The 14,185-nt window shown below is 36.9% G+C and overlaps 1 protein-coding gene across 1 annotated transcript; it reads right to left on the bottom strand.

Moving 5' to 3' along the window:
- Nucleotides 1-2,913: 2,913 nt before the first annotated feature.
- Nucleotides 2,914-10,913, bottom strand: sult6b1 (sulfotransferase family 6B member 1). Its single transcript, XM_023963416.1, has 7 exons — nt 10,578-10,913; nt 7,576-7,688; nt 6,555-6,644; nt 6,162-6,285; nt 4,642-4,736; nt 3,600-3,756; nt 2,914-3,420 (listed from the first exon to the last, which is right to left on the bottom strand). Exons 1-7 carry the CDS (start codon nt 10,771-10,773, stop codon nt 3,293-3,295), a joined length of 903 nt encoding a protein of 300 aa, XP_023819184.1. The 5' UTR covers nt 10,774-10,913; the 3' UTR covers nt 2,914-3,292.
- Nucleotides 10,914-14,185: the final 3,272 nt, after the last annotated feature.

The raw sequence follows: 14,185 nt of genomic DNA, 5'->3' as shown, positions 1-14,185 counted from the left end.
ATTAGAAAACGTAATAAAATGTCTAAAATGATTGACACATCCAGTATTTGTTAAACCACAACCACTGAAATGGCAAAAGAATGCTCATCTGAAATGTTTTTGTTCTCCCCATCTCTATGTAGCAATGGACTAGTCTGTCAACTCTTCAAAGAGATTTAAAAAGAAAATAAAGTGGTTAGATATAGCGTAGTTATCCAAGCATGTGTGAAAAAAGGGAAAAGGGGCAAAAATAAAGCAAGAACTTTGTTGACACACTTACAACAGTGCAGGAAGTGTGACAACAGGAAAAAAAGGAACATATTTGAATGAATTTTCTAAAGAATATAAGGAGAAACAAGAACGAGAAAGAAGAGGTGAAGCAAGGGAGGAGCAGCAAATAGTCATTTTGACAACTTTTTCTTTTATTTTTACACCACTTCATGCAGTAATGTCTTGTTCCATCTTTTAAGTATGTTTGTGTCTTGTTTTGAGTTCTTTAGAAAAAATGACAAATTAAGGAAAAGGTAGAGAGTCATTTGCTGCTATTTAAAAGTGAGTGGGTAACAAAGTAGCGCATGCTCAATATTTTTCCATAAAAAAACAAAAACAAACATAATATACTCCTTTAAATTTAAATGTGATTTAAGTTTTGAAATGCTTTTCAAAACCTTTGGATTTCTGACATTAATGTTGTCTAAAAGCAGACCAGTGAAGAAGTTATTTGATGGACGTTTTAACCAAGTAAGTATTTTTTAAAATGATCAATACAACACAAATATGTGTCGCCGTTCACCTAGGGCACCAAAACCGCCAACTGGACCAGAGTTCTCTTGTTTGGTATAAAGGGCCGCAGTGGCTCAGGCGGTTCATCAGGTCGTCCAGTGATCGAAGGGACGGCGGTTCGATCCCGCTCCACCCAGCCAACTGTCATTGTGTCCTTGGGCAAGACACTTGACCCTCCTTTCCTCCAGTGTGGCTCCACTAGTGTTTGAATGTGCATGAATGTCCCAGTGATGGTCAGAGGGTCCATAGGCACGAACTGGCAGCCACGCCTCTGTCAGTCTGCCCCAGGGCAGCTGTGGATACAACAGTAGCTACCATCACCAACCATGAATGAATAATGGACACTCTGTAAGTGCTTTGAGTGTCTGGAAAAGCGCAGATAAATCCAATCCATTGTGAACTAGTGTTCAGGTGAGTTTTAACAGCTTTCAAAGCAATCTGGTGGGGATTGAATAAGACTCAAATCTATTGTTTGCATTCTATCAGTCAAAGTGAGGATAAAGATGTCAAACTCAGACACACACAAGCACGGGGATCCAATCCGTCGATGTGATTTAAAGAATTTTAGCATCAACTAACGTGAAGAGATAGCTTTATTTATCACAGTAAAGTGCAGTCATATATTTTTCGGTTCATACAGGAAATGGGCATTTTAATGTATCTGTGAGCAGAGGCAGGTAGAGGATCCAAGAATGATACTCAAGTAAAAGTAATGTTACTTAAAAAAATTTCACTCTAGTATAAGAGTCTAAAAGTGGGCATCCAAATAGTAAGAGTAAGAGGACAAAAGGAATTGTTGATCATCTTGAACTTTGTTTGCAGATGTTGATGAAAAAAGATGTGAAGTAGCTGAATGAAAAGGAACTTCCTCTCCCTTACAGTCTTATTGACATTTTTTAACGTACTAAAAACAAATCTTGGATTATTACTGATGTTGAAAAAGAAAGCCTTTGTTTTCTGCTCTTGAAGCAAAACCTCATCACATCACTGCTGCTTTACTACAACACTTGTTTTTTGGAGATTTCAACATTCTCCCCGTTCCTACAAAGTTCAAGTTGTACTGTTGTGTTCAGCGTGTTTGTAAAGTTAAAGTGGTTTTCCTTTTCCATTGGTACTTTCAGATGTGATGAGTGATAATGAAATGTTCTGTCAAAGACGCATTTTGATTTTATTGTGTATCCCTAAAACAAATGGTACAAAAGTTTCAAACAAAAGAAACTCAACAGTTACAACCATTTATAACCAAATAAGAGTACTGCTTTATCATCATGAATCTACTCAAGTAAAAGTAAAAAGTATGGTGCAGAACTTTGAAAAGTACATTTAACTAAAAGTTACTTAAGTAAATGTAACTGAGTAAGTCATTACTAACCACCTTTGTCTGTGACAGTATTTTATGGCTCCCATTATAAACTCGAGTGAAGTTTCCAGATAAGTGTTTTATGTAGCTGCCAAGTGAGACGGTGGCCCTGAAGTCCAAAACACATCAACAAATCACTCAACGCAAAGACACGTTAGAGATCACAATGACAATTAAAAAAGAAAAAAGGAAGAAACACTAGTTACATTAAAAAAATTCCGTAAACCAAAACAGAAAAAAAAAACTTTTTGGAAAAAAAAGGCATATCCAGAAATCCAAATTAAATGTTAAAAAAAAAAGCAAAAGCAAAAAATGAAACAAAATAAGAAACCAGAAAAGGTATAGGTGTTATGGGACATCATTGATTGGATGATGTTTGAGGTTGGAAAAAGAGGGAAAGCAGAAGGATATTTTGACAGAACTGTAGTAAAGGATTGATGGAGCAATCACCAAACGTTTGCTGTGGCTGTGGTGTCACTAACAACGTTGGGAGTTACAGGTATTGGAAAAATGCTAACGTTGCTAACGTGTTACAAACAGGTTCTAGAGTTACTTGGAATGCAGTTAATAAAGTCTGACTGACTGACTTATCTCTGACTCTTTTGTCTCACTTAATGCACTACATAGTTCAGTGCGCCTTAAATATGACATACATTTGATTGACAGTGTACCTTATAATAATGTGATGTGATTTAGACTTCAGGGCCAGCGTAGAAAGTAGAACAAATTTGAAACAAGCTGAGTTAAAAAAAAAACTTTCCATTATTTACTTGGAGACTGATTGTGAAGAATTTTTTTTTTTCTGGTGTCTGATGTCGTTGCTTCTGTTTCTGTCACAAGACTTTGTAAACAGCACAAAAACCGGCTTTAAAGTCAAAGCAAATATGGAAGCATGTATGCTCCATAAGAAGAGCACTTTAACAGTTTAAAGAACGTTCGGACATTTTTTTCCTGTGGAACATTAAGAAGTTATTTTATTTTGTTTCCCCCCATGTCATCCTTTCCCAAAGCAGAACTGAAGCATCTGTGCAGCAATCTTTCTTAAACAACCATCTTAACAAACCTCAGATTAAAACGCTTTCTAGTTATTATTCAAATGATTTCTAAATCTAACAGGATCGGCGGGGACGCCTGGCAGACTCATCTCTGAGAGGAACATCTTCTGTTTCTCTACAGGCAGTGCTTCTGGTAGTCCAGTTTGGCTCCCAACTTGGTTCCTGCCACATGTTTGTTGAAGGCCTCATCCATTTCTCGGCTCTGTTCTGGGGTAAAATGGTTTTTCCAGTCCCCAACCTCACCTGCACAGACATGGAAAAATGATTAACAATAACTGAATCTAAACTTTGGCTGTGTTCCGGAGAGTCCATAGGGGTTTTAGGTTGGTTAATTTAAACCTGAAATAATCAGTTCCAAATGTCATTTAACCTGGAAGATACAAATTTCTTATCAAAAAGCATCAGATTCAGTGTGTAATCACCTTTTCTAAAGAAGACGTTTCCTATGTTGCCATGAGATTGGCCGGAGTTTTCTTTCATGGCGTTGAAAGTGCTCTTCTCTGCGATTTGTTGGACCTGAGCCTCTGTCAGGGTGAAGCCAAAGAAGTTTGAGATTTGATGGACACCTGCCTTCAGATCCTGCAGGACAAGTAAAAACCAACAAGTTCAGCCTGCACAGTGCAGAAACAGATCTCTTGAAAATCAGTCAAATTTTTTTTTAAATTTCCTTTAAATAAGCAAAAAATCTGCCAATGAAGTAAGAAAAACACTGATTTTAAGGAAAAAGGTCTAGTCACTAAGACATGTTTTCTCAAACTAAGATCATTTTGCCATTTAAAAACTTATTTTTCTTACAAGACAGAAAATAAGACATATTTTCTTGAAAAGGGGTCTTTTTACTTTCAAACAAAGCGACTGACTTTAACTGTAAATAATTGACACAAGCACAAATATAGTGGGATGCAGGGCTGCTGCAAAATTCTTTGGAGATTTGGGAAAAATGACCCCCCCCCCCCTTTAAATCAACATTAATTATTCTTGAAAAGTACCTTGACACTAAAAAAAAGTAGAACAACATTTTTAAAGCTAAAAATTCGAACCGTTCAAAGAGAGATGACCATTCGGAAGTTTAAATAAAAGAACTAAAAAGAACAAATCAAAAAACAACCAAAATCGTTATCGGCTCCATAAATTGTAGTGCTTCCCTAAGCATAACAGACATTTGTCCAAAGGTGTCAAAATTACAAAAAAAGTTGAGTAAAAATACCAATTGATTTGAAACTATACAAAAAAACACACACAGTAACAAAGTATATTCATTTATTGTGGTTTGAAGTGGGCCCCCAAACTCAAGAATTTACCCACCATGCCTGTGGGAAAACAGCATCTCTGCTGAGATGAACTTGTTTGGTTGATGAAGAAATAAAAAAGCCCCATACTAATATGGAAAATTAGTTTTCCCTTTTTTTAAGAAAGGGAATGTGCTAAAACATGACAAATGTTAAAAAAAAAAAAGCTTTTTACCTGTTTTAAGTCTTCATAGGTGACAATCATTACATTAGGATCGTCAATTTTTTTGTCCCAGGCCAAAGCGTGATCGAAGTATGACCCCCAGGCAACTGCAGAAATGCACAGAACCAACAATCCTCAGAGTCCAAACTGAAACAACAAGCTGAAAGCACTGGTCAGCTAAATAGCAAATGTGAGTAGAACTGTCAAAATGTTTTTACAGTATTTAGTGATAGTCAGCACAAAGGACCACGCCTTAAAAAACGACATAAATACTTGCAGAAATGTCTAAACATGCTGTTTGCGAGTCTTAATCTGTATTTAGGGGGTGTAGGTTTGGTGGGTAATCCGAGAAAAAAAAATCTAAAAACTTTGAGGATCAAAAAAGTACTCCTTGCTTTATTTGTTTTCTTTATTTAACCTAAAGTCCCACTCCAATTATGTTTTGATCTACTGTAAAAGAGTTCTTGTGTCTATTTCTAGGACATAATTTCTTCAGAGCGGCAGGAGTTCATTAGAATTTCATCTCTCAGTTGTTGGTGGGACTGTGGCAGGAAGTAAGTCTGCACTTATTTCCCATCATGCCTTTGTCCTGTCTTCTTTGTCCTGCCAGCTTGTAGTTTCTATGCAACAACTCAAAACTTTTTAAAAACAGCATTTTTTTTCAGCTAACCTTGATTCACAACAATTTAAATAAAGAAATAATAAGAAATGACCTTGTAGGCTGAATTTTCCTTATATATGTTCTTCATCATGAGAAAAATGCCATAAGAACATGTTAAAAACATCAAAAAACACCCTGTTCATTGGAGTGGGTCTAAATTCAACTGCTAGTGTTGTGGATTCTTTCTAAAATTCCATGCATTATTCTTAAATTGTTGATTCGTGAGTCAACCAGAAAAAACTCCAGTTTAACCTCAATGTTGTTTTTATCTTTAACTTTTCATATACCGGTAGTAGAGCCAGATTTTTTTACTCTCCCTAGTCAGCTATTAAGTGTTTATTAGTGGCTATTAGACCATAAACACTGCAAAGCTCAACTTTATTAACCTCAGAATGCAGGAACGAAGAACAAAAGCTAGGAAGTTTAACAAGCACACAGACAAATTGAATGTTATTCCTCAGGATTAAGATGATAAAATTACTTAAGCAATAATGGAGCAACAACCCGAGTAGCTAAACTCGACCGGAAATTTGATTACAATTCTTCATATACCTTAAAAAGGTTCAGAACATAATTTGTTTTTTTTATTCTTATAGGAAAAGAACATTTGAAAAAATCAAATATTGTTTGTGACTGGTTTAATAAAATAATCGTCTATTTAATTTCAATTAGGCATCTCTTTCCTGAAACCTCCATAATAATAAAAGTCCAAAAATATTAACTTTTCATTGAAAAATACTTTATTTAAAGTCGTTATCATTTTATGTCATGTCTATTTTTCTTTTAAATGTTAGCAGAAACGGTTGTTCAAATGTTTTGTCAAAATGTTCTGGAAAAAAAAAAGAATCTTAAATTTGTAATCTTCACTCACCTTCTCCCTTCATGAACTGGGAGAAGAAAGAATCCCAGGACACAGTTGGAAGGACTGGGTTGTTGTTGCAGAAATGATAATAGGAAACAAGGGTGTCCTTGGGGTTTCTAAAGATCACCATTATCTTTGCATTGAAGAAAAGACAAATCAAGAAAAAGTGAAGAAAACCTGTTAATAATTAGAAGCTAATTAGACAGGTTTTATTCTGAATCTGTAAGGTAAATGATTTCTCCTTCAGTGAACTGTTTTTGAAACATTTGTTGTTTTTTTCTTACAAATTAAAGCTCGAGTACTTAAATTACAATGAGTTATCATGCAATTATATGAAATGATGTACATGATGAAATCCTGTCGTTTGATAGTTGAGTTGTAGACCTGAACATTTAAACTTACCTTTGTTTTCTTTTCATAGAAGGAGGGGGGGATGTTGTCGGGGTAAAGGTGAGTCCCTAAAAACCTCGGAGAGGGCGACTCCTCCATCACCTGAGTGCAAACAATACAGAGACATTTTGGTTTTGCATTTTTTTTTTCAAAATTGTTTTTATTGGATTTTAGAGGAGCAATAGTAAACACATGATAACAACAATGATTACACTTTTTTTTCCTCCCCCCCATTGAAACCTAGAACAAAAAAACAAAAAAACAAAAAACAAAACCTTAACAGAAAGGCGATACACATCCCATCACTAAGCCTAATATACACCAAAAACTTACAATAATAGTAATGAATCATTAAAATTAAGAAAATAAAATGGCAGCACAACATATGTGACATATCAAAAGAAACTCTCCAGGGATCACGAATAGGAGATGTGTAAAGCATTAGAACACACACAAAAAAACAAAAAAAAAACAAAGACAAAACATAAAAAAGGTCTTCATAAATAGAGAACAAATAGTTCAGGTCAGTGATATTTTAAAGTAACAATGAGTGAGCGCAAACGAAATAATCGAAATACCTAAAAGTATATTTTTTAGGAAAATAAGAGCTAGCTAGGTGGGAATGTTACGTGATTGTAAGGTGTTAACATGTCCAAAAAAGGGTTGCCAAATTTTAAAGAACTTGCCCGTGGCGCCACGTAGAGTAAACTTAATCTTTTCAAGTTTACTATAGTGCAAAACTTCCTTGATCCAGATTTCTAGCGTAGGAGGACAGGGAGACTTCCAACACAACAAAATCCTGCGTCTTGCCAAAAAAGTGAGAAGTGCCCCAAAATCAGATTGTAGTGTTGGCCAGTTTGTCATATTGGGGATGACCCCAAACAAGGCAGTTAACGGCTCAGGTTTGAGGGGCAATTTGAGGGTCTGCGATAAGAATCCGAAGGCGTTAGTTGGTTTTGCATTTTGACGTGCAGTTTGTCACACACACACACACACACACACACCTACACACACACACACGCACATTCAGTACCTTTACAACTTCAGGTCCAAAAAACTCAATGAGTGGTGGTGTTTTCCTTTCATTTTTCTCCCCTGTGGCCTCAGCAATAATCTTTTTTAAAACTCCGACCATCCAGTTGAAACCTGCACAAAAACCACACACAAACACCACAAATACGTAAAAATATTTTAAAGCAAGAGTGTGTCAAACAGTGTAAAATGTACAACACTGAGCCCAAAGGGGAATGCAAAGTTGTGTTGATGCCCTACATTCTCTCTATTTCTCAGTTTTTCTTTAATTTAACACATTTTTGTTGCTTTTTAGCGTCACAAGCATTATTGTGGTCTTTCAGGTTTGTTTGTTAAATTATGAGACCCTCAGTGGAAAATGAAAAATCACTTCAGGTCATTTAGAGGTCTCTGATCATTTTGCTTCCCTTAAGCATGTGTGCACACCTCACTAAAAAGGCTTCAGACCTACAAAAACTTTTTATTGGTGACTTTGCAGATCTCCTGAGAGCAGGTCAAAGCTCAGGGGTTTGAGTCATTTTTTCATAGAAAACATTTATTGTCTTTTTAAGATTTTGCTAATTACTTTCCATTTTATTTATTTAGTGTTGTTGTGGAAGAGTGTACGCCCTGTGACTGGAGTATTGTGAGTTCAAATCTAGGCCGAGTCATACAAAAGACTCCAATAATGGGACCCACCTGCTAGACACTCAGCATTAAGGGGTTTGTATTGGGGGGGTTAATGGCTGTGCCTGCAGCTCCCCCAGGGAATGGGTCAAATGCAGAGAACAAATTTCACACACCTAGGTGTGTGACAGATAATGGTACATTAACTTTAACTACATAGTTAGGCAGTAGTTAACCAAAGACCCACAGTGGATAAAGCTTATCGCTTCCCCTGGGAATCAAAACCTGTTTGCCCATGCGCCATTTGTACACCATCCAGCTGCTGCATTTTATTTTATCATTGATGCTTTAAAATCTGAGGTTTTCTTTGTGCATATTTGGTTAGAATTCTTGTTCTTGTATCTGGTTTTATGCATCTTGATTATTTCCTCAGTTGTCATTTCTATCTTGTTTCCTGCATCAGTAAACATCACAGAATGTTCTCTGGCAATACTAGGGCAAAGGTCGGGTTGATTCTTTATCTCCTTCATACACTACCACAGCAGCAGGGCCTTTTAATCTATTGCCATTATTACTAAGGCATACTAGCCTCCTGTAATCGATCCCATACTGCAAACAGGTCACTTCGCCAACAAAACTGCAAGTATGAACATTCATAAACTCACAGATTACATGTGTTTGCCAGCACACTAATGCAGATTTCATAGAGATGAGATAGAGATGACATTAGTGAATGTAAAAGAAAATAACCCCCTCAATGGAATTTGTCTCATCTTGATGTGAATGAACCTCTGTGCTTGAAGGAGTTTTCAAAAGTAAACATTTCTCACAGAAAATTGTTACATTTCTGTAAAGGACTATAACAACAGCCACAAACTTTGCATCAAATTTGTTGTAACATCTTTTTATGGGTCAGTACATAAAAAAAACAGTTTAAAGACCCATTTCTTTTGATCTCTTGTGAACGCGTTGCTAGTGATTTTTTAATTTTTGATTATATTGTTTTTAGCCCAAATCAAAAATCATGAAAGTCTTAATATTGGACATAGTTTCTGCAGATCGTATGTAGAAATTTGCCTCTGAGTTGTGGGGGTGGGACTGTTGGTGTGGAGCAATCCCCCCCCCCGTCCCCCCCCCCCCCCCCCCCCCCCCCGTCCCTTCACCCCTCACACTCTCAAGCTAACATAACCGGTGCAACAAAAATGGCGAACAACATTGGAGGTATGTATCAGAATGGAGCAGAGCAGGGAGCTTGTGCCCTGCCCAGCGTGTTTTCTACGTCACAAATTACAATTTTTTTTAAATGGCTTTTTTTGTCTCCTCTTGATTCACAACAATTTGAATGAATAACTACTCAGAAATGCTTTTTTGAGGTAATTTTTCTATACATGTCCTCCATCATCAGAAAAATATCACATTAAAAATGTTAAAAACATACAAAAACAAAATTTTCAGCAGTTTAATGGTAATAAAGTGCAGTCGTCCATGGTCTGAACCTGTTTTATCCATTAGGGTCACGGGGTTGTCGAAGCCTTACCCAGCCACTGATGGGCAAAGGCTGGTAATAAAGTGTTATATAATATTTATCTCTATTTCAAGTTATGTCAACTAGGAATCAAGTCTTCATTGACAACTACGACCTGAACCTATAAAGCCAGTGTTGGGAATATGTGACATAAAAGCACTCAAGTTAATTAGGAACAGCTGTCTTTCTTGGTTCAGTTGTGTGGAATTTACTCAAATAAACAAAGTACACGAACGAATCTGCCTCTCTTGGGTGTTACTGGAACAAAGGGAGCTGTGTGAGCTGACTAAGCTGGTTGTGAACATTTTTTTTTGTGTTTTTTCTGTCACCTTTTGTTCTGAGTAAACGGCTGGTCGATTCTTCTTTCATCAGCAGCTGATGGATGAAGGGTGTCGCTCTGTGTTTGTAGACACAGGTGTGAAGGTGCAGGGAAAACAGTTTTTTTGTCCTCACAATGTTCTTTGTTAAAATGCAATTGAAGACTGAGGTCTGCCAAGCATCAAGTAGGAGAAAGTGCATACCCTCACCTTCAACAAACACGCAGAACCAGAGGTGCAGGTTCCGGGCGAAAGATATCCATCATTTAACTTCAGCCCTAATTCTGCTGTCACGAAGGATGCAGAATCACAGTAGCGGATCATTGTGACATAATACAACTGCATTTCCAGCTGAACCCATCCAATAATCTCAGCTGCAGAATCTCACAAGAATCTTGAAAGAATTGTCTGTGTTTGCAGCTTTCTAATTAGGAAATGTGGTGACTAATGGGATGTCTGAATATATCTGAATATGAATGTTTTGTGGGATTTAAAAACAAAACTATTTGGATTCAAAAAGTCTTTCCAGTTTGATTGCAGATCTCTGTTACTCACCACACTTGGGATAAGCCACCAGCATTAAGTCATCCTCCCTGGCCTTCAGGTTGTCCAGAGCCGTCATGTGCTCCTCAGGACACATAAGGGTCGGGTATAGCACCCCCTTGTATCGGTACAACTTTTTGTCTTCACTCATTTCCTTTGCCATCTGGATTTTGCCTTGCATCTTGTTGAAGACTGGATCGGTGCTCATCCTGATGAGGGAGTGAAGCTGCACACAAAAGAATGGCAAAAGGTCAAGAACGGCTTTGGAGAAAGTTGTTGGAGTAAGAGGTGCAGAACTGTAGCTGGACTGAGAGCAAACAGGGAGTGCCTGGAAAGACAGACAAAGTTTAGGGGGAGAAGGAAGAGGAGGAGCAAGAGGAGGAGGCGGGGAGGGCCCCTCCTCTCGGCACGCAAACACATGCAGTATGGACTCCGGAAAACCTCACAGGAAACTCCAAATCTAGACTTCCTCAAAAGGCAGTTAAGAGAAAAAAACTTTCATTGTCTTCTACATGATTCCTCCAACTCTGTTATGAAACACAACTCCCATCCTTGGTCAAAATGCAACCTGGAATGTGATCTCTAATTTGTTCATAACAAATAAATTATATAAAAGTATAATATAAGGATTTTAATATAACTAAAAAAAATTTACATATGATTATCAGAGACATGAATGCAACTAAGGGACTTATTCAAAATCGTATTTTGGTTTGTGCATCACAGATGGAAGAGAACCTGATCGGATATCGTTCAAACTGTTTTGTTTTTGCTTCATGCACGTTCTAAATTGAGAAAATTTGGAGGGTGAAGTGGTTTGATGCATATTTGCGTCAATATGCATCAAAAAGTTAAATGTCTCCTAAATGTTTTCAAGAAAACTCCATATTTTTCCACCTCATGACAAAAACGAGGGCTGGTAAAAAAAACAAAAAACAACAAGATTTCATTTCAGAATTTCAAAGACTTTCCTTTGAAGCCACAGAGGCTGCTATACTGCAGATGGGGACTCGTCTGAAAAAGTGGGCTTGGTCTTGCAAATGGACTTCACTACAGTTTGCTTAAGGTGTAAATGTGAATGAAACAAAGCAACGTTTAAGCCTAAAAACTCTGAATGTCATCCTCCCTTTTGGAGCTGAGAATCCTCCACAGCCAGGCATTAAGGAGTGTTAGTGGGAGTTGGTGTGCACAGAGCACGCCTCATCACCTGAGACTGTCTAGCAGCTCACCTTGGCTGTTAAAAACAGCACGCAGAGCCTTTTAAAGCAGATTTTAAAAGCAACCCTTCTTGAAATTCAATATTATTATCAGAAACTTGAAACTGTAACTAGACAATAGTTATTATTCCTGAAACTAGTGCAGCTTTTCCCTTGTTGTTCCTGGGCAGTGGGTGCAGCAATTGTTACATATACTCGTTATTTACAAATTTGCAAAATCAATTTTTTGACCTTTTAAGCGTATTATAATGTTCATTCCTCACAAAAAACAACCCCAGGGTGGTAAATTTGATTCATTCACGCATAGAAAGACCAAAGTCCACACTAGGGTTATTGTCTTTTCCTCTCACATGATTTCATGCGCACCTCAATTAGTGGTACAAGAATCCATTCATGAAAGATTAATCTAACTTTGTGGGAATAAGCTTGAGTTAAATTCTTTTACCTAAATGGATACAATATGTACAATATCTTTTAATGATTTGGCATTTAAAAATATAACTAAAAATGCCTTTAAACATTTTATTTCCTTACCAGCACTTTTTATTTACATTAATTAAAACATACAGCTTCAAACATGAAACCTTCATCTTGGGTCTTTTAGACTGTTTTGTTTTTTGTGGTAAAAAAAATCAAGTTTTGTTTGCAGGTTTTGAACGTTTAGTGAACAAAACACACATTCCTCCCTTTGGTTCACCTTCAGCCTTTTGGAATTGAATCGATTTGGTAGATGCGAGTTTGTGATTGGACGTCTTGTTGTTTGCATCACGTGTACATAAAAAGGCAAAGACGGTAGAGACACAACAGGAAGAGAAACCAACAAAGTTGACCAAAAGACGATTCAGTTCCCTATTGATTTGCCTTTGATGCCTTTTTACTAATCTTGTTTGTGTCTGTGGCTGGCAGCCAATTCTGCTATTACCATGGTGTCTGGATTTTTCGAAACATATCTGTGTCATTTACATCCCTAACTCCATCTGAGCAGAGAAGAACCAGAATTTCCAGGTGTGAGTACACTCCTGGATTCAGCTATCAACTCTTTTTTGGGATTGGAACGATTATCAGGATCAGAACCTTTTTTTCCTCCTCTCCTGTTTTGACGTGGCCTCACTCCCTCCATCCCTGCACATTTTAATGACAGTTACCCAGGGCCCCATTCAGCTCAGAAAAGGGTGGGGGTGAAGGGTGCTCTCCATTCAGCTCACGACATGTCCACAGACATAGCCCCTTTACACACGCCGAGGATCTTACTAACTTTGATGATGGTGGATAGAATTCTGGAAGGTCACATTTAGTCTCCATAAGAAAAAATGACAATGGAAAATAAAAATGTGAGTTCTGCACATTTAACACATTTTTTCTGCCTTTTGATTACATCATTGGGTCACCTCTAAAAGCTCATTCGTTTGGACTTTTTTGTTGTTAGGTAATCGTGTTGTGCTTCAGGATTAGAACAACTCTATTTTCTATATACCGTAGTAAAAATAAAAAAAGAAGACAGGAAAGTATCGTGTTAAGTATTCACAAAACATGTGAAACATCTAAACCTCTTAGCTTCTTCAGCATAGAATAATGAATTACTCAAGAGACAAAAAGAAACAGCAAATTTTCTGATTTTAGATGTTATTAGGAAATTTTAAACCTTTATTTTATATTTTTGATTGATTGTGTTCTTATTAATTTTCCTATTCTGAGATATGGGCTACCATAATAAATTATGTCATGGTGGTTATATATTAACCTTTACCATCTTGAAACAGCTTCTAAACAATTGGATTGAGTGTTTTCAATGCATTTATTTAAATTATTCATTCATTCATTCATGAAGAATGTTTTTGGATGGGGGGAGGAAGCCGGAATTCCCAGAGAAAACCCAGGCAAACACGGGAAGAACATGCAAACTCCACACAGAAAGGTCACCCATTGGTGTTCTGTTTCGGGTCCCCCAGCCGGCACTTGAACCAGGGGCCTTCTTATTGTGAGGTAAAAGCGTCACCGTGCAGTGATTATAATTTAGTATTTAACTTATATCCAACTTTTTCTGTTTTAATATTATAAGTCAACCATATCTGTAGTTAACTGCCTAAAAGCAATTGCCAGCATTGATTGCTGTGAGAAAGTATTGCAGCAAAGTCTAATTTATTTATGATGACCTGCAACACATTTCAAAATGTTTGATTCAATAGTTTTTAATCTCATGTGTTACAACATTTATCTAACTCTACAAATGTATTGTGTCCTCTATATTTAAATTATCTTTTGGCCAACATTTGTCTGAATTTAACCACAAACTTGCTCTATTTGAAAAAATGTTTGTACATTTTATTAGTATTATTATTTTTATGTTCGTTTCCTTTTAATTTTGCTGGAACGATTTTTCTTACAACGCATGCGCAGGTGAAC

Source organism: Oryzias latipes, chromosome 15 (genome assembly GCF_002234675.1).
Source record: "Oryzias latipes chromosome 15, ASM223467v1".
NCBI lineage: Eukaryota > Metazoa > Chordata > Actinopteri > Beloniformes > Adrianichthyidae > Oryzias > Oryzias latipes.
The sequence above is the reverse complement of the archived record's forward strand: the minus strand, read 5'-3'. Positions and strand labels throughout refer to the sequence as shown.